Raw genomic sequence first — 27,000 nt, forward strand, 5'->3', positions numbered from 1 at the left:
TGATCATAGAAGCAACTTTTTCCAAGATTTTAAATTTCGATTTTGGTCACTGTTGCAAAAGAGATTAGAGAGAAAGTGTGTGAGTTGGGTATCTCCCCCTCACCCTTTTATTAATATAATAAAAGCTGTATAATAACTACAATGACTAAAATGCCCATAGGCATATAGGCTTATTCTAACACTCCCCCTCAAGCTGGAATGTATAAATTGTACATTCCTAGCTTGTTACATATGTCATTCAGTTTTGATTTATTTAATGGTTTGGTAAACATGTCAGCCAACTGTTCTGCAGAACGAGTAAATACAGCGCGTATCTCCCCTTTCTGGATTCTCTGACGAATAAAATGACAGTCAACTTCAATATGCTTTGTTCTCTCATGAAAGACCGGATTCGTCGCAATATAGATAGCTGCTCTGTTGTCACAATACAACTGTGACGGCGAAGGAAACACAATACCAATCTCAGCTAGGAGTGATCTCAACCAAATAATCTCAGTCGTAGTATGCGCCATGGCTCTGTATTCTGCCTCTGCACTTGATTTTGCAATGACATCCTGTTTCTTACTTTTCCATGAAACTAGGTTACCTCCAACAAAGTTACAATACTCGGTAGTCGATCTCCTATCCGCAGGGGATCCAGCCCAATCAGCATCTGAGAACCCCTCAATTCGTGTATGACCATGTCGTTTGAATAAGAATCCCTTTCCTAGTGCACCTTTCAGATATTTGAGTATTTGAACCACTGCATTCCAATGCGAAGTACGAGGAGAGGTCATGTACTGGCTAACCACCCCAACGGCATAGGATATATCAGGGCGAGTAACCGTAAGGTATATAAGTTTGCCCACAAGTCTTCTATACCTACCAGGATCCTTCAACAACTCACCCTCTTCTGGAACCAGCTTCACATTTGGATCCAATGGTGCAGCTACAGGTTTCACACCAAGATTTCCTGTATCTTCTAACAAATCCAGAATGTACTTCCTCTGTGATAGAGACAAACCACTAGAAGAATATGCAACCTCTATCCCAAGAAAATATCTGAGACGTCTCAAGTCCTTTGTCGCGAACTCTTTTTGTAGGAAGGCTTTCAGTTTCCGAATTCTCCCTGAGTCACTCCCTGTAATAATGATGTCATCGACATATACAATTAACATAATGCATCCTGCTGAGGACTGATACCTGAATACTGAGTGATCCACACTACACTGCTTGAGGCCAAACCTCATAACTGCCTCGCTAAATCTGCCAAACCATGCATGCGGCGATTGCTTCAACACATAAATTGCTTTTCTGAGGCGACAGACTGATGAGGACAACTCCCCCTGAGCAACATAACCTGGTGGTTGCTTCATATACACCTCTTCAAGGAGGTCGCCATGCAGAAAAGCGTTTTTCACATCTCGCTGGTGAAGATGCCATCCATTATTTACTGCAAGGGAGAGGAGAACCCGAACTGAAGGAATCTTTGCCACTGGGGAAACGTCTCATGATAGTCGATACCGAATGTCTGAGTGTAGCCCTTGGCCACCAAACGAGCCTTTAGTCGATCAACGGTGCCATCAGGTAGATATTAAATGAAGAACACCCAACGACATCCTACAGGACGAGCACCAACAGGTGGAGAAACTAGATCCCATGTGTGATTAGAATGCAGAGCTCCCATTTCAAGATCCATTGCAGCTCGCCTTCCTGGGTGATGAAGAGCCTCATCCAGAGACTGGGGTAACACAGCAGAAGACACAGACAAGACAAAGCTTTTGAAAGGAAGAGTTAGGTGATCATAAGACACAAAATTAGAAATGGGGTGAGTAGTAGAATGAGAACGGGTACATGAAGCAATAGGAGAGTCAGAAACAATTACAGGAGATGAAGGTACCTGATGAGAGGGTAAAGAGATCTCTGCCTGTGAAGACGATTTGTCGGTGTGAGGAAGCTGTGCCTGTTGTTGACGACGTTGATATTGGACTTTAGTAGGGGGACGATCCACCCTAGGAGCACACGAATCAACCTGTCCAGTGGGGCAAGTAGGAGGAGGTGCTAAGGAAGTCGGAGGAAGAGGGGGAAGAACAGGAAGAGAAATGGTCACATCAGGTTCCGTTCTGACAATATGAGGAACGGAGGTAGAGCCAAAGAATGATTCTGATTCAAAAAAGCTCACATCAGCTGATACATACCAACGGCGCAGACGCGGACTATAGCAATGATATCCTTTCTGGGTGCGAGAGTAACCCAGAAAAACACATTGTTCTGACCGAGGGTCAAGCTTGTCGCGGCCAGGTCCCAAATGATGGACAAAACAAACTCAGCCAAAGACACGGGGCGTAAGAGGGAATGAATCCTGATGTGGATAAACGATGTGAAATGGAGAATCCCCATGAAGCACCGAAGATGGAAGACGATTGGAGAGGAAACAAGCAGTGAGAATGACGTCAGACCAGTAGGTTTTATGAACATGCATCTGGAAGAGGAGAGTGCGAGCCACCTCAAGTAGATAGCGCAGTTTCCTTTCGGCGACACCATTTTGCTGCGAGGTGTATGCACAAGAGGATTGATGGATAATGCCATGAGAGGAGAGATAATCCTGAAAGCCACCAGTACCAGAAAAAAACTCACGTGCATTATCAGTACGCAAGCATTTAAGACTGCAGCTAAACTAGTTTTTAATTTCATTATGAAAATTTTGAAATGCAGAGAAGACCTGGGAGCGGTCTTTCAATATATACAGCCAAGTCATTCGAGAGTAATCATTAATAAAAACAGCAAAATACTGAAATCCATTATTCGAAGCGACCCTAGAAGGTCCCCATACATCACAATGAACGAGCTGAAATAAACTATCTACTCTAGTGACAACTCGAGAAGGGAAAGACACTCTATGATGCTTCCCGAGTTCACAATACTGACAATGAAATGGAGAGACAGAAGAGGTAACTAAGGATATCGCCCGAAGGCGCTGATGTGATGGGTGACCCAGTCGACAGTGCCACTGAAAGGCATCCACTGAACTGTGTAAGGCTGACGAAGAGGGGCTGCAGTCAAGACGGTACAGGCCATCCACCTCACAACCCGATCCAATCGTCCTCCCAGTCAAAAGATCCTGAAAAAGACAGTAAGATGGAAAGAGTGAGATAGAGCAAGAAAGATTTTTCGTGATTTGGCTAATAGATAATAAACTAAAAGGAGATTTAGGTACACACAATACTGAAGATAGCGGAAGATTAGGTGAAGGACATGTGGTACCAATACCAGTGATAGGTGTAGTAGAACTATCAGCTAAAGTAATGGACTGAAAAGCAGATGGAAAAGTGCGAAAAGAAGAGAGCTGTGATGAGTTACCAGTCATATGGTTCGAGGCTCCTGAGTCAATGATCCAGGACTCGGAGCTAGAAAGTAATGTAGTATGTGAACTACCTAGCTGAGCAAAGCCCGCAGTGGCCTGTGAAGTACTCTGTTGAAGGTGCTGGAGCTCCTCATAGTCTGCCCGTGTAAAGGAGAATGAGTCATCAGCAGGTGGCAAGGCAGGGGCAGAGACGACTGAGTCAAATGGGACGGAAGTGCTGAGGTGAGTTGATTGAGACGGCCTGAGCTCGGGGTGCAATGTGTAACAAGTCTCAATGACATGGCCATTGCGTTTGCAGTGGGTGCAATAAGGACGGCCACGCCCACTCCCAATACGACCACCACCACGGTCACCGCGGCCACGAGCTCGTGAAAAAGAACCACCACCCCGAGAAGGACGAGTACCACCACCACCATCATATGCTGCAAGAGCCGAACGGTCAGAAGTAGGGTGGGAGGGAGTCTTGCTAACGCACTGCTGAGCTCGGAAGTAAGTCTTGCGCAACAAAGGAATGTTCCAAGTAGAAGAAGAAGAAGGGGCCGAGGTTGTGGTAGAGGCACTGACGTCAGTGGTCATGCCAATGGAGGGATCAACAATGACGGGAGGATCCATAACGACAACGAATATAGACGAACAAAGAAACCACTACCAACGGCAACAACAGATAGAAAGGAGAGAAAGATAGGCAGAACCAACTAATCAATAGAAAGAGTCATATGATGATGTCAAAGGTGCAGGACATGAGTATAGAGAAACCTATAAAGAACCAGGAAGATGCTGAAAGAGAAATGGAGAAGAAGATTAAATAAGATCAACACATTGAGCAAAGAAAAACAATGAAACGCAAGACCAGAAAATAGATTACGGTTTAAAAGAGGGTTTTAGAGGGTATAATAGGTGGAGCAGGGTGGGTTTGAAGGGAGAGAGGGGGGGGGGGTAAAAGAGAGGAGAAGTAGTGGCACTGTAGCAGTACTGTAGGGGATTAGGTTAGGGTTAGGTGAGAGAGAGGGAGAAGGGGGAGGGTTTAGGGTTGGGGTTAGGGTTAGGGTTGATGGAGAAGATGGAGGGTAAAGGTTTCCCTAGGGATCAGAAACCCTAGGGCTTTGATACCATGTTGCAAAAGAGATTGGAGAGAAAGTGTGTGAGTTGGGTATCTCCCCCTCACCCTTTTATTAATATAATAAAAGCTGTACAATAACTACAATGACTAAAATGTCCATAGGCATATAGGCTTATTCTAACAGTCACCATGAAAACAAAAGCGTTTGGTGGAAATCCTATACATAATACATGCTCCAAATTCAGTACATACCGCATTTCACATGTAATTCATATAAATATTCATACATAATACATACACGAAATTCCACATGCAATTCATATAAATATTATTATGTAACACATACTGATATGGTATACTAATAATACACTTAGATTTTGGTTTCAATATGCCTTTCAGTTTCGATATGCATTTCGTAGGGATGGAAACAGAAACATGTCGGTTGTTTCATGTCGGTTTTGGTGGAAATTTAAAATCATGCTTTTCACCTACAAATCATGTGCTTCTTAATGATTGAACATGTGTGAGTGTTCATGAACATGCAAACAATAACATGCTTAGAAATCACATCGGAACATTGCATGGAAGGAAACTGCCTTTAAATATTTTTGTTGGACCTACATATCTGGATACACTGTATGATTGTTTGCAGTCTCAGCCAAACCACAGCAGACTTGCCCATACATCACCATGCATTCGTGCCCATACTAGAGCTTAGATCTTGTATCCATAGCTCGTCCTTGGCAATGAATATATTTTCATGTAGCTTGTACCTTCTCTTGTGCTGCTTGTTTTGAAGCTGGGAATGTTTGAAGGTATTCAATTTAATACTATTCAGATATTTGGGAACACAATTAATTGTTCCAAGAAAATCCTCAAAACACAGGTTGGATATTTGGATAGTTTTGGATTAATGCTTGCTTAAATGAGGAATGAGAAGATAGATGAGGGTGATATTTTCATGTAGCTTTGAACTGGCTTTAGTTTTTTTTTTCTTCATTATCATTTTTTTTAACAGAAATGATCACCTTTTATTGATGAATGAAAAGATAGATGAGGGTGATATAGCACCTTACCTCAAACCCAACAATAGAAGAAAAAATCTACGTAAATCGAATGCTAAGATTACCTAGAAAGTCACACCTCACAGCACCCCTAGCCAATCTAGGGAGGTCTCTACATTGATAGAACATGCTATTACCTTTATTGTCACAAGCAAAATTCACAAGGGAGTCGGCTACCTGATTAGCCTCTCTATAAAAATGAGATTGAAGGAATTGGTTCGAACTTCAAACTCTTGTACTTGTTTAAGTATCTTATGAGATGCCATTTCTTTTCAGGTGGACAATTTTATCCATGCAGATATGCATCCCGGGAATATCCTTGTTCGTGTATCTCAGACCAAGCCTGCACACAAACGGCTATTTAAATCCAGGCCTCATGTCATTTTTCTAGACGTTGGTATGACTGCCGAGCTTTCCAAGAGTGATCGTGTCAACTTGCTGGAGTTATTCAAGGCTGTTGCTGTTAGAGATGGCCGCACTGCTGCAGAGTCCACTCTGCGGTTATCAAAAAACCAAAACTGCCCAGATCCAAAAGCCTTCATTGAGGTAATATGTTGGTTTTAGTAACCTTATGGCTGTAGGGAGTCAAATTTGAAACTTGGTACCTGTCATGACTGTGAGCATCTTGTTTGCTGGCAGTTGATGAATTTCTGCTCTCTGTGAGCTTTTCTTTTCCTGGATGATAAAATCTTTCTGGAATTTCATTGTATCCTGTCAGCATTTTTCCATTTAAAAAAATAGTTAATTGAATACATTGTTTGTGTTTATTTACTTCTAGGATTTAAGTATCATCCGGCACGAAATAGGTGTATTGCCCAACAGATGCATTGTAATTTTGGACGTGGTGAAATCGGTTCATTAGATACAATGTATTTCTGGATGCAGCATTTCAGTTGGATACAGTGGTACAAAAAATATTTTTAGTAAAAGAAAAAATTGTATTTCCTAATACATGTTTTGTATTTTTTTAATAGTGTTTGTATGAGTTCATATGGGGTGATACAATGTATTCTTGGGGTTTCTGTTACATATTGTTTGTTGCAGTAAAATCCTTGGTTTGCTTTGGGTAATTTTCTTAGTGCAACATTTCCTCAAGTTGACTATGTGCGTCATTTCCTTTCCCTTGTTTTAACACCTTCTCCAATATTATTAGGTGTTTTATTAAATCTACATAAACTCAATTTTGAATCGTATCTTCTAGTAATTTTTATTTCTCTTAAAAAAAGTCTGCATTATGTTTTCTCAATTCCTTTCTAGTGGTTCTTCTGTTTTTCTTCTGGTTTGTAATGTTCCAATGTCCTGTTCAGAAAAGACTATATGATTTGGAGAAACGAAAATTTCAAAACTGAAAAAATGAAAAATTTTAGACAAAAAATGGAATGTTGAACAAAACTTAGAGATCAAGCATGAAAAGTGACAAAATGGATGGCTTCAATCCCGATTTAGGGTTTTGAGTAGCAGAAAAAGCCTAAATCTAACTAAAAGATGGGGTTTTGATGTATCTGAACTCTTCCTTTTGGTTAGAAGGGTTGAAATGCGATGTGGCCCAGGGTTGGAGAAGTAGAGAATAGAAGGGAAAAAGAGAAGCAGGGGAAGAGAAGAGGAGAATGAGAAGATAATAGAAGAAAGAAGAGTGAAGACAAGAAATTAGAGGGTAGAAATAGAAGAATAAGAGGAGGAGGAGAAAAAGAAGAGAAAAGGGAAGAAGAAGAAGGGATAGTGGAGAAATCTTTGTTCTCAATTCATTAATTCATTGAAAGTCTAAAAACCTTAATACATGAGGGCCTTATATAGGCAAGTAAAATAACCTAGAGATAAAATAGCATGGAACATAAAAGCCCTAAAAACTAAAACATGGAATTAAAAATCCTAGAAACCAAATGACATGGAAATAAAATCCTAAGAGTTTTTAATTGGCAAAATGCCACTTATTGGGCCTACAATACGCATCAAAATGTCTTAAAGGCCCCTCACCGACCATGAAAAATGTAAGAAAGGTCAAAATGTGGTAAAACATAATTTCGCATGTTCCACGCGGAATAAGGTGCCCGAGATGGAATTTCCGGAACACCACTTTTCAGTCCGAATTCCGACTAGAATGTTTTGATTGGCTGTTCCGAAATCGATTCGGAAAGGGAATCTTCTATAAATTCTCTCTAGAATAGAATGAAATTGACTACTAACATGGCATGCATTTCTGTTGTGTGTGTATGCACTATATCAAACATATATTCCCTTAGAGAAGAAAGTGGAAATGTTGAGATGGAATTTATGGGCATCTTGTTTTTCTTGAATACTACAATTAACACTTCTAGGTCTATTATAAGGAACAGTGTCTATCACAATTCTCTTGGAGAACATGTATTACCATAGTGCATATTTCAGACATAAGCATTGGCTTGGCAACCAAGGCAGACTTTTGATTTAAACTTTTTTTTGTTTTATTATTATTATTATTATTAATATTAATATGGATTTGCTAGGGTCCATCGTAGAAGGCATTTCGCAGCTGGTCTGTTGCACATCAGACCAGCCACCTTGTGAATGAAGACAACACCTTTTGTCTCCATTCACAAGGTGGGTGGTTTGACATGCGACAGACCAGCCGCGAAATGCCTTTTGCGATGGACGCTAGCAATTCCCTTATTAATATTATTATTGTTAACTTACCAACTTCTCTAAAAGCTTAAGCTGTTGGAGAAAGGCGTTATTTATCTTTTATACTTTAACACTCCCCCGCACGTGTGGCCCACTTGGCAAACACATGGCACATGTGGTCCCTCTTTGGGCCGACCATCACATGTGGATTTTTGCTATCCGGGAGGTTGAACTCGAGACCTTTGGCTTTGATACCATGTTAACTTACCAACTTCTCCAAAAGCTTAAGCTGTTGGAGAAAGGCGTTATTTATCTTTTATACTTTAACAATTATTAAAAAAATATATCATAAGAAATCTATCAAACAAATACAAACACGTGCAAATATAAAAATAGTTCAAAATCAATAATAATTGTTAGAAATGAGATTAGGGTTTGAGAAGAGGAAGAAGAAGAGGAATGGAGAGTCTCCACTTGGGAGCTCCTCATGTAAATGATGTATATATAGGCCCAAATAGGGCGTCAAATGTACAATGACTACAATACCTTCTAACTTACATGTAATGACTAAACTAACCTAATACATTATTCAACACTCCCCCTCAACCTGGAGTGCTGATGTACATCGGGTCAAGCCTTGATTTGGCATGATCGTTGATCAAGGGCCTAGATTTGGCTAGCATGGCTTAGAGATGAAGAACCTATATTTTGGATTGGACATGTAAGTTGTGATGTGGTTTGGTGATGGTGGATGTGTTTAATTTTGTATTTACAAGTGAAAATGTGTGAGCGAGGCATATGTATAAGTGTGTGGATCACTAATTTGTGGGATACTTAAAGGTGGTGAAATGTCTATAAATAGGGGCTTCGGTACAGTTTTAGATAGCTTTTGAAAATGTAATTTTTGGAGATTTTGGAGTTTGTAGGGGGGCTTGGAGGTGTTCGAAGAGAGGAGATGGAGGTTTCATTCGTTAGAGATTTGCACTGTCATGAATTGATGTGCATTTCCTCTTCGGATCGTCGGATCGTCTTGTCGAGTGCAAGGCCCGGCACCTTCACGGTGAGTAAATCTTGTCAAGTGCAAGATCACTTGAAGAGCTGTAACTTTCCATTTCCTTTTTGGAAATTCTATCCATTTTCTTTGCATTATCTTCTTTAGTATTGGTAGAACGTATGAATTTCTATTTTAATTGCTAGTTTTCGTCCATAGATCTCATTTTCAGTTCGTAATTTGTTGGGAAATAAGGTTTTAGATCTGATCAGAAAGTCAGCCCCTAATTCCTTACAAAATTTAGCCCATTTTCCTTAGAATTCCTGCACATTTCTTGTGAATTGTAGATCTGATCCCATACTTAAAGATCTAGGTCAGATATGAATTTTTTTCGGATTGCTTCCGCCATCTGCGTTACATCAATTTGGTATCAAAGCCAATTTTGCAAGAGATTCTGATCTTCTTGCAGATCCTTCATTTCCAGCGACATGTTGTGTCTTGTTTTTCTTTGCAGATCTTGTTTTGCTGGCATCAGGTTCTCACAATAGCAAATTCACCGTTTAAAAAGAAGTTCTAGTCACAAAACCTCCAGGTTTCTGTTATGAGAACGCCTATCTAGTTTCATTCAGCCTATCAGAGAGCAAATTACAAGTTAATTACTGATCTACGCTTGCCAGACTGAAATAGATTGGAAGCAAAAATCGAGCCTACTCGCCAACGGGTAATTGGGGCAGCTTCCACTTCAAATTCATGTTCTCGTGACAGTTCCGCAGCCACAAGAATGGTAGCGGGTCTCTTTGTAGAGAAGCTTTAACAAGCTAATGTTTTCAAAAAATTAGAAGGGTTGGATTCTGCCAATGGCTGTACATCTGGGCGAGGAAATTCCATAGTGCAAATGATGTACTAGCTAAGGTGTTTGATGGAATGTGTTAATGGCATCCTCTCACTGAAGAAGCTGAGCATGATCTCTTAGCTTGACAATGAGGTGATGATTTCCAAATTGCTTTGCCTCTTAATTTTTTGGGATAATCTTCCTGCAAGATCGATATGGGTCAGATTATGTGTTGTTTGGATTTATAAACTCAACGTTTGAAGCTGCCTACCAAATGCTTATTAAAAGTCTTGTGAAGGCTATTTGGAATTTTGCATGGTTTGGATGAACCATAAACCAAATGGTGGAAGTTTCGTTCTTTAAATAGAAGTACTTTCAATAGTCATGCCTTAGCTCTCTTCTCTGATCTTATATGAACAGAACTTGTCATCCATAGGTGGATTTTCTTTGCAAGATAATATTCCACAATATTCCACCCTATTGCTTTGGATAATTTTAGAGGTTGGATTTTTATGCTTTAACATCTTGGCATTGGAAATTTCCCTCTGTCATTTGAATTACAGCAGTGGTCTGTTTGATTTGGAATCACACTCACATACTCAGTGCATGCGATGGCTATCAGCATCTAATGGAAGCTTGTTGATGAATGACACAAAGAACTCAGTTCTTAACAGAAGCAGAAGTCTTTGACAAAGTGATACTGAATTCATTGCAAGTGTCTTAGTATCAGTCCAATATTCTAAATTTGGGTTAAAGAGCACCTCTCAGCGATATTTCTTTGTTCAAATCGCAACTGGAAGTTTCTCTCAGTTCTTAATCAGCTCATCAAGTTTTGCATGACTAGTGTTTGGTTTAGGCTTGGGTAAAGGACAGCATCCTATCTGCTTCATATTCCAGCTAATTCTCAGCTTTGAGTTTCTGCTATAAGAAGAGCCATATCAAGACATTTACAATTGAAGTCTGTTTCAATTCCAGAGACTCAAAATTCATTGATGATGCGGTTTTAAGTTGATTTAAAGCAGAGACTTTTGATGATGACATGAAAGATCAGAAACGGCATGTGCAAGAGGGAGTTTGAGCTACTAATGTATAGAGGTACTTGAAGGAGCTTAGTGGTGTATGGAAGTGTGGTTTTTTGGCTCTAAAACTAGCTGTCCAGAGGTTAATTTCATCATTCGTGGGTCTGCTAGTCAGTTGAAAATTCCATTCAGGCTCTTATAATTGATGGTATTTGGCTGATGTATGCTACTTCTTTGGTTGACAGAATCTCAGTTGTAGGAAACTCTTTCATATAGTTTCTCTTGTCCACCCAACCATTGAGTGCTTGCAAAGTGACCAAGAACTTCCAATGATTTGATCAGGCTTGCCACAATTGTCATGCTCAAATCAGTTTCAAGCAATAGTTGCACTCCATTACATCTTATTGTTTCAAAGATAATATTTTGTCCTAACAATATGTTGACAACGATCTTAAGATGAAGAGGCAGAGAAATCCATGTTCTGCAGCAAATGTTGGGCAACAGGGTGACTTCACTGACTTCACTTGACATACCTCCTTCCACAAATTCTCAGAAGTGCTAGAGCTTTTTACTGAGACTTCAATATTTGAGGAGTCTGAAATTTGTGGGACACTTAAAGGGGCTGAAATGTCTATAAATAAGGGCTTGGGTAGATTTTTAGATGGCTTTTGAAAATGTAATTTTTGGAGATTTTGGAGTTTGTAGGGGGGTTTGGAGGTGTTCCAAGAGAGGAGATGGAGGTTTCATTCGTTAGAGATTTGCACCGTCATGAATTGATGGGCATTTCCTCTTCGGATCGTCGGATCGTCTTGTCAAGTGCAAGGCCCGGCACCTTCACGGTGAGTAAATCTTGCCGAGTGCAAGATCACTTGAAGAGCTGTAACTTTCGGTTTCCTTTTTGGAAATTCTATCCATTTTCTCTGCATTATCTTCTTTAGTATTGGTAGAACGTATGAATTTCTATTTTAATTGCTAGTTTTCATCCATAGATCTCATTTTCAGTTCGTAATTTGTTGGGAAATAAGATTTTAGATCTGATTAGAAAGCCAGCCCAATTCCTTACAAAATTTAGCCCATTTTCCTTAGAATTCCTTCACATTTCTTGTGAATTGTAGATCTGATCTGATACTTAAAGATCTAGGTCAGATATGAATTTTTTTCGGATTGCTTCCGCCATTTGCCCTACATCAATTTTTGAGAAGGCAGTGGACATATTAAAGGTTGGCTATATTGACCCAAATGAGTGGGTAGTGGACATATTAAGTTTTAAGATGGCAGAGGACCACTTTTTGGATCATGGAAGAACACTGGCATATACCATCAACCTATAAGGAGGGGTACATCGCAGAGGATTTCTATGAATTTCTGTCCAGGGACATGGATGAGCCACCACCTAGACTGATTTGGTGGTGGGTACCTCATTTTGGACAAGATCGAGTCGGCATCACTGATGGGCCCCGGGTAAAGGACCTTGACATGGAGAGTTACGTGTTTGACCCTGGTGTCAACATCACATTCTCTTTGGCCGAATGAAGAGGGACGACATCCCTATTTGCCCAAGACCTGAGTCTATGCCCTTTCCTATCAAGATGAGCAGAGCTTGAGGACAATCTCTTTTCTAAGGAGGGGAGTTTGACGTAGAGCGGGTCCCGGCCAAAGACTATGGGCCTATCTCTTTTAATACTCTAATGCAATAAATCATATGCTAGAGAAGATAATAGCCATATGAAGGGGTAGTTTTGTCCTTGTAATAGCTAGGGTTAGTATAAATAGGTATTTCTTTTTTCATTTTAGGAACTTTTGAGAATTTCTTAAAGAATTGAAGAATTTTGGGTTGGAGAGGAAGAAGAATCTGCTGCAACCAGACCTTCGGTGGAATTTTAGGCACGGTATCGTGAGTACCTCTGCCCTATTTTTCCCGTTATCTTTTCTCTTGTTGCAAGCAAGATCAATTGAATGAATCATGTGGTCTTCTTTTCATCCGATGATTAGAAGTTTTCATTGAATTGCTACCTAGATGCTTACCCTATTGTATTGCCAATCATGAGATCCAGAGATGTCGGCAGTTGTGTTTTTTTTTCTTTTCTTACCGTTCTAATTCATTTGTAGTGGATCAGATACCAGACTAGACTTTTGTGTAAATTTTTACCTGAATTGGTTTATGAAGAATTTGTGTTCATGCCTTTCTGAGAATCCAGGATTCAATCGAGCTTCTCCAATTCTGTGAATAGGAAATCTCTTCTACGGGTCTGATCTGACTGGACTAGTTAAGGTCCCAAACTAGTTGTTGAACCAGAAATAAACCACTATTATTTAGTGATCCAACCATTGACAACCTCAGGGAATTGTCATCTGGGTTTAAATTCTGCTCGGCAACAATATCTCCAAGTCCGGATCTGAATTGAGCAATTTGGTGAAGTGCAATTACTTTAATTGTTTTCCCTCATAGCAGATTGGATCTTGCTGCTAGAAAAATTCACCTAGTTATGTTGATAGTTGAACCCGGTCCCTTGCACAACAACTGTTCGATGCTATGATGGAGTGAGACCTTACTGCCCCTAACACCCATGTTGATGTGCATTTGGGTGTTAGTAAAGACCAGTGGTGGATCCTACATGAGTCCAACTTAAAAAAAAAAACCTTTGATGCCCTATTGAAGCTCAGGGTCTAGAGCTCCCCTGCGTGGCTTGATCTACGTCAAAATTGGTACCATAGCTCACTCTCTGTCGGTTCTGTCGGAACTGAATATCAAGAACGCTTCCTCCAATCACGCCCTACGTCAAGTGCATATACTATAAAACTCCAGCTTGTTACAAAGAAACTACAACAAACAACTAAAGATAACAAAAAGTACAATAAGCTCATTCACACATCCAGTTTGGTATAACACTCCTCAAGCCGGTGTGCTGATTACATAATAAAAGCATAATAAAAGACAACGACCACCATGAACAACATCGAGATCAACAACCATAAAAAAAGAGCAGCTCCCCCTGAAGTAGCATGATGATGAGAGCGATATAAAAAGGCCGCCCCCCTGAATGAGAGCCCGACAAATACATCTGAAAAGCACGAAGGATCGAACAGTGACACCTTGGCAGGGAAATAATGGCGATCCATCGAGCAAAATATGCTCACCTTTGAGCAACGACGAAGCGCCATGAGTGGGAACACCACCACCATGGGAGACAAGGTCAACAAGGAAAGCGTCGCCTAGAGAGAAGAGAAAAAGGATAAGATAACCAACCAATGATGGGGAAACCATCGTCTGGTGACAAGGTCGATGGCATGAACATCGTCGCCTGAAGATAGGAAGAAAAGGAGGGAGAAGATAACCAACCAACGATGGGGAAACCATCATTTGAAGACAATGTCGACGGCATTAACATCATCGCCTGAAGAGAGCTCAATGGGGAAACGTCTCTTGAAAAGAGCCAAACAAAGTTGGGGTTCACCATCGTCTGGAAAGAAGGTCGACGACATGGACATCGTCGCCCGAAGAGAGGAGGAAGATAACCGACCAACGATGGGGAAACCATCGTCTGGAGACAAGGTCGACGGGGACACCGTCGCCTGAAGAACCAACCAACGATGGGGCAACCATCATCTGGTGACAAGGTCGATGACATGAATCTCGTCACCTGAAGAGAACACCTACCAACGACGGCGGAAAGCACATCGCTCAGGTAGAGAACCAACCAACGATGGGGACACCATTGTCTAGTGAGACAAGGTCGACGGGGACACCGTCGCCTGGAGAGAACAATGCAAAGAGAACTAATAATGCCAAGAGGCAAAGAACAATGCGAAGGAGAACTAACAGCCAATTATGGTGAAATACATCAAAGAGAAGAAATGACAATGCAAAGAGGAGACAAAACAACTATAGAAGAGTGAAGGCAACATCAATTAGAGAAGACAACATGAAAGCAACACCAAGACAACACTCCCTCAAGAAAAGACAACAAAGAGAACAACACCAAGAAAAGGAGACAACCCGAGACAACCCAAGAATTATAGGACAACAACACTCCCCCTCAAGTTGAAGGCAATGACAAGAAGACAATCAAGGTACAACACCTCTCTTAGACATTTGATCAAACACTTGGTGTGCCCCTTGAAGAAGAACACAAGGGCCATAGCAGACAATGGAAAGAACTACATGATAACACTCCCCCTCAAGTTGAAGGCCGAATACCTTCAACTTGCAAAGAAAATAAGACTTTCAAGGCACAAAACCCCTCTTAAACATTTCATCAAACACTTGGGGTGCACCTCGGAGATCAAGATAACGGCTATAGAATCCAAAATATAGAAAAGAGAAAATAAAGGATTTGGGGTGGAGATTGGGAATGGAAAAGGATTTTTGGGGAATAGATCCACACCAACACAAAGGTCATAGAAGCCAAAAAAATATAGAAAAGAGAAAATAAGGGGATATGGTGGAGTTTTGGGATGCCAAAAGGGATTTGGGAAGAAGATTTTAGGAGGAGAGATACAACAAAACAAAAAGAAAAGGAAAAAAGGGTTTTGTGCATTTGCACATTGCATTTGCACAAAACACATACCGAGAGAGAGAGAGAGAGAGAGAGAGAGAGAGAGAGAGAGAGAGAGAGAGAAGCGTGCGAGAGGGAGGAAATGGCGTGCGGAGGATAGACTCTTCTTCTTTACTTCTTCCCTTAGGATCTTTAGCTTTGACACCATGTTACAAATGAGATTAGGGTTTGAGAAGAGGAAGAAGAAGAGGAATGGAGATATAGGCCCAAATAGGGTATCAAATGTACAATGACCACAATACCTTCTAACTTACATGAAATGACTAAACTAACCTAATACGTAATAATAATTATATTCGTTTGAGATAATTGTCTGTGTTTTTTCTGGATTTAAACCCTTATGTCTGCACTTGACTCTAATACAAGTTATAAAACTAATCTGTTGTCCTTCCCATCTGTAAATCTCTTTGATCCAATATATAATTTTTTTTGATCTTCCAACCTAGAACTATGGTCCTTTCTGTAATGGTTGCTAATATTTGTTGAGTGGATGATTCCAGGGAGTTATATTTCAATTTTTCCAGCTAGTACTTGTAATACCTGTGTAATCAAAGATGCTTCTGGCTATGACCAGTGCTAGTCAGTCAATTTTGTTGTCAATACATCCTTTATTTAATTATTTTTTCTCAATACATCAAAATTATCATTTAATATTGGTTAATGGCATCGCATGGTGTAATTAGAAAAAATACATCCATTTTGAACTCCACATGGTTGTGGATGTAAGTGAGAAATGTTTCAGAAATTGCCTATTAGCTCATTGATTATGTGATATCACTTTCTTGAGATCTAGCATTATCAGGCACCAACTTTATCAAATTTGAGGATGGAATTTCAAGATTTATAATCTGGTTTTCAGTGCTGATTTTCGTGCAGAATGTCAGCTTCTAATTGCCTGCTCTGTTTTCATCTTCATTTTTATGTGTTATAGCTAGTGTCTGTTACTATATAGCAATCATGGTTTCAGATAGCTCCCCATTTTTTTTTTTCTATAACCATAACTCTGGTATTTGACTATTATCTTCTACTGAATAGGAAGTCAAAAGATTATTTGATTATTGGGGAACCGCAGAAGGTGGCTTTTTCCATCCCGCTGAGTGCATTGAGCAATTGCTTGAGAAAGTTCGTTGCCATAAAGTCAATATTGATGGCAATGTTTGCACTGTGATGGTAACCACTTTGGTTCTTGAGGTAATCTTTTAGTTCATTTGGATATACATATTTATGAATGTGCATGTCTGCATTTTTGTAATACACCTCTCTCTCTCTCCCTCTATATATATATATATATATATATATATATATATATATATATATATATATATATATATATGAGTTAAGTGAACCTACACATACGTGTAGCTAACTTAGCTACGCCGACAGCTTAAAATACAGTGGGCCCACATTGTTTGGGTGATCCAAACCATTCATTTAATAGGCCCTCACATTGATAGGGTGTGCCCAAAAAATCAGCTCCATTGGATGATCCCAACCCTTCAAACTGTGGAGGCAAAAATGGATAGATTTGGGAAGGTTTTTACACGTCCATTTTTGCCTCCACAAATCGTAGGGTTGGGATGATCTTATGGAACTGATTTTTTGGGCACACCCTATCTATGTGAGGGCCCATCAAATGAATGGTTAGCATCACCCAAACAATGTGGGGCCCACTGTATTTTAAGCCGTCGGTGTAGCTAAGTTAGCTACACGTATGTGTAGCTACACTTCTCTCTCTCTCTCTCTCTCTATATATATATATATATATATATATATATATATATATATATATATATAGAGAGAGAGAGAGAGAGAGAGAGAGAGAGTTTGTGTAAATTTGGAATTTTTTCTTGCATTAGGCTTCTTTGTCTGCCTTTTTATGGCACCTTGTTATCATGGAAGGTGCATTTTGTTGCATCAAACTCTGTTATTATTCATGAATTATGAAAATTTCAGTTCCTTGCATACAGTTTTAACATCTGAACTAGTCTAGTTTCATTCTCTATGCTGGAATTGTAATGTCCGGAAGTAAATAATGAAAAACTACATGTTGGAGGCTGAATGAACTAAGTTGGGGGTGGAGTAGACTGATCTATTCGTCGCTCCCCACCCCAATAAAATTATAAAATCTAAAATTTAATGTATATCGTTTACTCTTCTCTATCAAACATTGTTGTGTTTCTCCGAAAACTGTAAAATCCCACGCTACTCTCTCTCTCTCTCGCGCATGGTCATGTGCTTTTTTCTGGCCTTTTATTAAAACAGGGCCAGATAGACTATGATGTGGTCTTTCTAGGCATTTTGTGTGGATGTTTTATCACATCTTGATTGAGGTAATGGTATGTATTTGGATATTTGTATTAATTAATTTATATATATATATATATATATGAGAAAACAGTTTCTACACACAAGTGTAGATAAGTTATCTACACACTAGCTTAAAATACAGTGGAAGGCATATTGTTTGGGTGATCCAAACCATTCATTTGATTGGCCCTCACATAGATAGGGTGTCCACAAAAAATCAGCTCCATAGGATCATCCCAACCATACGATTTGTGGAGGTAAAATGGACGTGTATAAACCTTCACAAATCTGTTTATTTTTTGCCTCCACGGTTCGAAGGGTTAGGATGATCCTATGAAGCTGATTTTTTGGGCACACCCTATCTATGTGAGGGCCCATCAAATGAATGCTTTGGATCGCCCAAACAATGTGGGCCCCCATTGTATTTTAAGCTAGTGTGTAGATAACTTATCTACACTAGTGTGTAGAAACCGTTCTCTCTCTCTCTCTCTCTCTCTCTCTCTCTCTCTCTCTCACACACACACACACACACACACACACACACACACACATATATATATATATATATATATATATATATATATATATATATACACACACTAGTAAAAGAACCCGTGCGATGCACGGGAAGAGAAAGAAAAACAAAATAATTTTAGAAACTGCTGATGTAGGAAACAAACCACAAAAAATGTAAGTTGAATATTTTTTCTTATATGAAAATAGGATACAATTCATGTATCTACAAACAATTATAATTTTCTCAAATTTTGAGGAATCAGTAATCTAAAGATAGTCAGGAAATCCATCTTATATATACTAATGAAGTGTAAGGAATACAGGAAGTAATTGACCAATCCATGACGGCTTCGGGAAACTAAAGCAGCTACCAAAAGCTTGTGGCTCTTCCTTATGCAAGTAAAAAATGTGGTATGCAATGATGAAATATGTGAAATTTAAGAAGTATGCATCAAATGAGGAACTTTTGAATGCAATACAGAATATAGATGATTTGTCCAACCAAATCCACTACTAAATTTGACTCACAACATCCCTCACCACATTACCCTAAAAAAAAAAAGAAATTTCCATTTCTAGAGATCATTATCTTGATGACCAAAATGGGAAATTGAAATCCTTAAAATCGCAACAAAACATAGCTATCAGCAATCAAACCTCAAATTAAACATAAAAAGTAAGAAAGTTATGTCATTTAAAATTAAAAAATCAAGGGCCCTAAAGTATGTTTCAATTTATAGAATGCAATGAACTAAATGTTTGGTGTTGTTTAACAACTTATAATCATATAATGAAAACTCCAGCTATAACACACTAAAAAAAGCTCAGACATTGCAAAGTAACATCTACTATTAATACATCAAAATGTAATACGACTCCCGATTCTATAAGTACATCTCAGTAGCAATTATAAAACTTTAAGACTCTGAGTTGGAAAAAAAACAAACATGGTTCTCATGCAGTGGGAATTCCAAGCTGGTCCTAAGGTGAAAAGTTGTGTTGTGTGAAATGGGTCATGCAATATGTATCTTCAATTTAGCTTTAAAATCCAGGATGGGCAATGATATTGAATATTTTGTATTCATGTGAATTAAAGGAGTCTACAATGCAAGATTCCCAAGTACACATATGGCAATTTACATTTTTCCTAATTATGTTTGTGTCTTTTGCGTAAACAGAGGATTATAGAGATGTGGTGAAGCATTATTCGAACAAAAAAAATATTTTGGCTGTAAAAATGGCCAATCAATCTTTAACATTTCAAAATTTCACTGTCAGCCCCATGGATGTAATTTAAAGTGCAATAAAATAAGAAATAAAATAAAATAATGTGACTTTGCCATGGACACCAATTTACAGCTCATGTTACTACATAACGCATCCCTGTCACCAATAAGTAAGATTGATAGTTCATAGTTAAAATACGGAGGATCTTTTATAAACATAAGCAAGTAACATGCATGAGATTGAGGATGCTAATTGAAAATTATGATTAGATCATCCTAACCATTCCCCTTGTTGTATATTGGAGCTTATTGATCACTGGTAACATAGTTATTTTGATATATCAAGGTAATGTTGTTGCAACGATAATAGAGAGATAACACCAAAGCAAAGTACATACGAAAAAGGAGATACTTTCATTAATCTGACCAATGTTTTCAATAACTTAGTTATGCTTTGAAAATAACAAATCATAGATTATATACATATAAATATCAACCTTTTCATTGGAGAAGATTATTTTCGGGTCAGAAGCAATTTGTGAATTTTGTTGAAAGCATCATAATGTAAGTTTGAAGGGAAAGTAGATTTCAAATGAACAATAAAAAAGAAGGCGTGTTTAAATCATATATAAAAACAGTGGAAAAATCGGTGGGAATCACCGAGCCAAACAATTTGTCTCTAATTTAAGTATTTAAAAACCCAAGTTCCATAGTCCACATTATTTTTAAATACAACATATACCTGATTATCTTGTTGTAACTGTGCTGGCTGAAGCATCGTTTGAAATATAGTGCAAAGAACAAATCCAGAGATTTCGTTTGAAAAAAAAAGAAAAAGAAAAAAGAAACACATCTAAAGACAGGGTGAGCTTGCATCCACATATGAAACACTTAAGTTCCCTGTTGTTTCTAAAACAGGGAAGGACTACCATATTGTGAGCAGGTATCAAATTTAAAAAAAAATACACAGACAGTGTTCTCTTTGAAAAGTACAGAGTACTAAATTCTTTGCACATTTATAATGCAATTCAATTTAACCAAACAAATTAAAAAACTAATTTGTGAAACCAATTTGCGAAAAGGAAAAGGTAGAGGAAGAAGAAGAAGCAGAGCAGAAGGCCTAAAAAGGAAAAGGCAGTAGAAGGAGAACAGAAGCCCTAAAAACATAGGGAGACTGAGTTCTAAATTATCTTGACATATTTTTAGTTTCAGCTATTACTTTTTTCTTAATTAGGTTGTGGTTAGAAACAGATAAAATAACTATTTTGTGAAACCGATTTGTGAAAAGGATTAAGTCTAAGAAGAAGAACAGAAGGCCTAGGTACATGCTTGAATCGGCCTTTCTAACTAAACCCTTGAGACATCTTCACAAAGTTCACTAGAAGATGCATTTGCTAAAACAATGAGAAGGACACTGCAGAGAAAAAAAAAAAAGAAAAAGAAAAGAAAAGAGAAGCTCATGTATCAAGCTAGAACCAAGTCTCATAGCAGAAACTGACACAGCCACATAAATGCACTTGTGTGGATCCATATAGTTAGATTAGAAATAAAATAATAATATCGTTTCCATTAATTGAACGGTGTAAATACATGAAAATAGCAGAAAAATATATTCATTGAAATTCAAATTAACCAAACAAATTAAAAAAACCAATTTACAAAACCAGCTTCTGAGAAGGAAAAAGTAGAATTTACGAAACCACAGACACATATCCCAAGAAATCAAATTTATCAATATCATTCAAATTTAGAATGAGAACATAAAATGAGAGCAAAACACACTCAAATTAGATTAAGCAAGAAATGCTTGTATTGCGTCAGAAGTTAAACAAAACAAATTAATCAAATAAACATACCTTCGATCAACAATTCTGAGTTTGTAATTCTCCTTATATTACTCCAAGGTCTAAGCAATCCCGAAATACCACTTTATAAAGTAACTGAAAATCTTCTGTTCTACTCACAGCAACGTCGAGAAATCTGGAACATAAAAAGCATAGGACATAAAGCATAAATAAAGAGTCATTAGAGGCAAATACAGGTTTATATTCTACTGACAACAATGTCAAGAAATGTGGAATTCGTGAGTCAATTTGAAATTTAAAAAAAAAAACAGACACACATTTTTAAATTCTCTTCACATCTACAATAAAATTAGATTTAACCAAACAAATTTCTGGAAAGGAAGAAGTAGAAGATGATCAAGAAGAAGAACAGAAGGCTTCACATTTATAATCAAATTAAATTTATGCAAAAAAAAAAAAAAAACAATTCGTGAAACCAGTTTATGAAAAGAAAATAGTAGTTGTAGAAGAAGAACAAAATATCGTGGTACCTGCTTCAGACAGAAGCCCTAGATACATGAATAGAAAAAAGTAATAGCTGAAACTAAAAATTTACAATTTCTAACCACAACCTAATTAAGAAAAACTAAATTAAATTAAAGTAAAAAAAACCACTCACCATTGTAGAATCAGAGAGAGACGCCTACCTGGAGGTCATGAAGGGGTTTAGTTACATGGGTTTTGCTACATGGGTTTTTATATTTGGGGTTTAGGGATTAGTTTTTTATGGTTGTTCGATGGGAAGGGGCGAAAAGGGAGACGAAGGATATGGCGATGGAGAGAGAGATAGAGAAAGAGAGGGACACGTGATACTCTCGCTGGTAAAATATCATCCCCAAATCTACTTAAAATGTACGACTGTAGAAATATCTCTGACGTTTGAGAGATTTGAGAGAAAGAGAGAGGGGACATGTACGACTTTAGAAATATCTCTACGTTTGAGAGAGAAAGAGAGAGGGGATCAGAGGACACGTAGCAGATAGACGTGGATAGCTGTAGGCTTTAAAAGGAGGTAAGGATGTCGATTTTGTCCTCTCCTATATACAATAATAATTCACTCTTTCTTTAAAGGAAAAATATCTCTGGTACAACATGAGACGTTGAATAAAAAAGGAAAAATATCTCTTGAACTTCAGTCCTTTTCTCCTTGATAAGGGCAAAACTACCCTCATGAAATGGCTGGATAGATAATCTGGGAAGAGCCTCAAACAGTTAAAAACAACTACCTTGACGTGTTAAAAGCACAAAATTTTCAAATAAATGAAAAAAATTCATCATTTTCTCTTCTGCTAGTAAAGCACCCCGCGCGATGCGCAGGCGAGAACAAAACTTAATGGTTATAAAAAAATGCCTTAATACTGTTATTTGACAAAAAAAAGAAACAGAGAAAGAAAAAAATATGCATTGATCATAATTATTTCGTTCAGAAAGAATATAACTAAAATACTGAAAGCGAAGATGGAGACAATAATCCTAATGAAGTGCATCAGCTACTTTCTTCAATTCTTTTGCTTTCTTCTCAAATTCAGTTGATTTCAAAGCCCATTCTCCATAAGCAAATACAACTATTACATGCCAGTTCATACTTTCTTCTTCAACTAAAGAATATATCTATGCATGACTTTCTAATCATGGCATTAGTTAATTTTGAAAAATAATCCTAGCTACAATAATCATCCATTGAGAATGTTAGAGTCTGGAGATAAAAGGAGAACATGCAACCTAATGTGTGTGAAACATCATCTAACATAATAATTTGCCCAAGAAAAAAGATAATTCACTCACCATTCATGCAAATTAGGCCCAATGACCACATAATTAATTCAAAATTCTGACATTTAGAATTGGGGTTGAATTCTTCAGTGAGCATTTGAATCCAACATTAATAATTAAATCGATGCCCACAAATAGCGTATTTCAGAAGAACCATAACAATTCTCAAATACCCATGCAAAACAATCTATAACCATCAACAAATGAAGTTTTTTGTTGTTGTTGTTGTTGTTGGCAGATCAAGCTTTTGAGTTCTAAGTTCTAATGGTAAGAAAAACCCTCTTCTTGATGTGGCATAGTTCAATAAAATATGGAAACACATTTAATACTGATAGTTCAACATCTTCTTCCATTAACAAAAAAAAGATAGTTCAACACATTCTATAAAAAGGAAATAAAACGAACCGCACATGGAAACCCATGACAACCATTTACTGCTCTTTCTCCATGGCTTTCCCCAAAAATCAGGTTGGTAGATCCAAATCTACTCCTTTACCGTGATTCAGCAAAGAAAATAATAATAAAGAAAAACAAAAGTTGAAGAAAGGAAAAGAAAAGCTACATCTCCTTTAAAATGGCAGTTGAATAATGCATCTATTACTTGCTATGCCTAATATATTATTGAGGTTACTTGGAATGCCCAAAAACATCTCGAAGCAACTTCGAAGATGTAACTTCTACCATACTATGATTTGTTAAATATGCAAAATTACGATGGACAGACATATACATGAATCCTAAAATCTACTATGTTTTGTCAGTGGGTTGTGCTGTACGGGAAGAGAGAAAGGGTTGGCAGGGACCAAAGGCAGGATTTGCGAGATTTCCGTATCTGTGAGATTTTCGCCCTTAAAATCTCGCCATATTCTCTGTTGAGAGAGAGAGAGGCACATTTTTTATGCCCTTAAAATCTCGCCACCCATGCGAGTTTTTCTCTGTCTCGAGCGATAGAAAGCAGCTGACGAAGGCAAAATATAGTTTTTTTGCCCTTTTCAGCCTTTTTTTGAGTTTTTTCTTCATTTTTCAGTTTTTCCTCTGAATTTTGTAAAATGCAAAATAGACCTGAAGAGGAAGGAGAAGTCGACACGTACAGATGAACAGTAAAAAGCCCTTTCCCTCCAAATGCAAAATAGACCTGAAGAGGAAGGAGAAGTCGACACGTACAGATGAGCAGTAAAAAGCCCTTTCCTCTTTATTATAATATATGTGTAGAGAGTTCTCTACACACTAGCTTAAAATACAGTGGGGTCCACATTGTTTGGGTGATCCAAGCCAATCCATTTTAAAGGCCCTCACATAGATAGGGTGTCTACAAAAAATCAGATCCATAGGATCATCCCAACCCTACGATTTGTGGAGGTAAAATGGATGTCTTTAAACCTTCACAAATTAGTTCATTTTTTGCCTCCAAAGTTCGAATGGTTAGGATGATCCTATGGATCTGATTTTTTGTGGACACCCTATCTATGAGAGGGCCTTAAAAATGAATGGTTTGGATCACCCAAATAATGTGGCCCCCACTGTATTTTAAGCTAGTGTGTAGATAACTTATCTACACATGTGTGTAGGAACCGTCTCTCTCTCTCTCTCTCTCTCTCTCTCTCTCTCTATATATATATATATATATATATATATATATATATATATATATATATATATGATTGTGTTATTTATGTATTTGGATATTCTAGGCATTTTTTACCGAATGATATTATAACAATTATTGACTATATATATATATATATGTATATCATTTTTACATGGGAGCTCCTTCAAGGGAGACTCTCATCTTCTTCTTCTTCTTCCTCCTTATCTTTATCCCTAATAACACGTACTATATGCATAACATAACCAAAAAAGCATACTTGAACCGCTGACATCCATCACATGGTAATGTGGTATTCAAAAAAGGATCCCACTCTAGGAATACAATCATATGCTCTATGTTGTGTAGGTAGTCTACAATCAACAGAAAATTGATTGAATCACATACTGTACTCACTCAAACTAAAAAACTATGATCACCTAATTAACTAAGCCAACATTACACAAACAACTCATTTTTGAAAAAAAAATTTGAGCAATCTTGATCCATGGAAGTAATGAATATGGGCTACCAACGTGCAACAAATTTGGCACACACTATGAAATAACATACGCCCACATTAATATCCTATTTTTCGTCTATGTGTTTCACATAAATAACACAATCACATTAAGTGCGGCTATGATCTTTTACACATTTGGATGAAGCAAGGGATTCGTCCATACCATTGGTATAGTTTGTAAGACCACAACTGATCCTAAAAGGGAATGAATGGAAAAATTAGCATGTCGTATCAATGTAGTTAATCCCCGGTCAAGGTTGAGAATGTCATTCATATGGTTCACAGGCCCAGAGGTAGTGGTGTACACAACACCACCATAGTCCTTGCTACCCCCTGTTGGTGTAGCGGCATTCCCTTGCCTATAATGTGATTGTGTTACTTATGTGAAACAAATAGACAAGAAATAGGATATTAATGTGGGCGTATGTTATTTCATAGTGTGTGCCAAATTTGTTGCACGTTGGTAGGCCATATTCATTACTTCCATGGATCAAGATTGCTCAATTTTTTTTTTTCAAATATGCGTTGTTTGTGTAATGTTGGCTTAGTTAATAAGGTGATAGTAGTGTTTTGGTTTGAGATTCAATCAATTTTCTGTTGACTGTAGACTACTTGCACAACATAAAGCGTCTGATGGTTTTCCTAGAGTGGGATCCTTTTTTGAATACCCTGTGATGGAAGTCACCGGTTCAAGTATGCTTTTTGGTTATGTTATGCATATAGTACCTGTTATTAGGGATAAAGATAAGGAAGAAGAAGAAGAAGAGTGAGGGAGAAGATGAGAGTCTCCCTTGAAGGAGCTCCCATGTAAACATGATATACATATATACATACATAGTCAATAATTGTTATTATATCATTCGGTTAAACACATGTGCGAAATTAGTTCGAAGGGACAAGTGCTTGCTAGGTGAATCACCGAAGATATGAGCTATTTGCTTTTGAGAGTCATGAGTTTTTATACGCTGTTCGCTCATCCATGAGCATAATGGGGGTGCTGCACTTGATATTTGATCCAGCGAAAGCCAACTTTTTTTTAGAGGATGATGTTGTATCCAATATCAAGGGCAGCACCTATATTGTAACCCATTACATGCATGAACGTGCAAACACCATATAATATCAAAGGGAGTGTAGGTTTTGCAGGTCTAGATCTGATTTTTACCTTCCATTGGCCTAAGTTGAATTGCTTGATAATTTTGTATGTTGGTTACATGGTTCTTGGTTCCTTTAATATTGGTTCATCAACTTGCAACCAAACTTGCTACAAGCCAACTAACTGAATGAATCAAATGAAAAAGGAGAAGACAACATTATAATTTTAGTTTCTTGGAAATTCTCTCAATTGCAGTCATCCTACAGCCAATGGTCCTAGGGCTTAATGTAGCCCTTTCCCCCCTCCCCCTCCCCCCCAGGGGTGCAACTTGGGTCGGGCTCAACCCGGTTTCCCGGTTTTTTGCCGGGTTGGGTTGGGTTATGGCCTTATGGGTCGGTTTGGAATTTTATAACCCGATTTGCAAATCGGGTTGGGTCGGGTTGGAGTACCGAGCAACCCAACCCGAATTGTAACCCGACTTTTTGTGAAGTTTTTTTGTATTTTTTCAACTTTTATTAATAAATATGGTTTTATCGTTTTAGACTTTTCTATTTAGAATTTTAAACTTTTGGTGAAAGTGACTCACAGCTGGCAAAGCAATGAAAGCATGTCTCGTACTCTCTTTACAGCTTTACTCTCTTTCACTCTTTATGTCATTTTCAGTTTT

At 38.1% G+C, this 27,000-nt stretch overlaps 1 protein-coding gene across 13 annotated transcripts in view; it reads left to right on the plus strand.

Moving 5' to 3' along the window:
* LOC143856316 (uncharacterized) overlaps positions 1-27,000 on the plus strand; it is a 56,509-nt gene that overhangs the window by 18,579 nt on the left and 10,930 nt on the right. For 11 of the 13 annotated variants that reach the window (XM_077366500.1, XM_077366508.1, XM_077366510.1 and 8 more), the window contains exons 3-4: positions 5,744-6,013; positions 16,499-16,654. In XM_077366500.1, the coding sequence (XP_077222615.1) occupies positions 5,744-6,013; positions 16,499-16,654 (426 nt within the window). The remainder of the gene's footprint in view (positions 1-5,743; positions 6,014-16,498; positions 16,655-27,000) is intronic. The other 2 variants (XM_077366512.1, XM_077366511.1) reach the window with 1 other exon arrangement.

This window comes from Tasmannia lanceolata, unplaced genomic scaffold (genome assembly GCF_043159265.1).
Source record: "Tasmannia lanceolata isolate RefF3 unplaced genomic scaffold, GAP_Taslan_0.1 ptg000023l, whole genome shotgun sequence".
NCBI classification, from domain to species: Eukaryota; Viridiplantae; Streptophyta; class Magnoliopsida; order Canellales; family Winteraceae; genus Tasmannia; species Tasmannia lanceolata.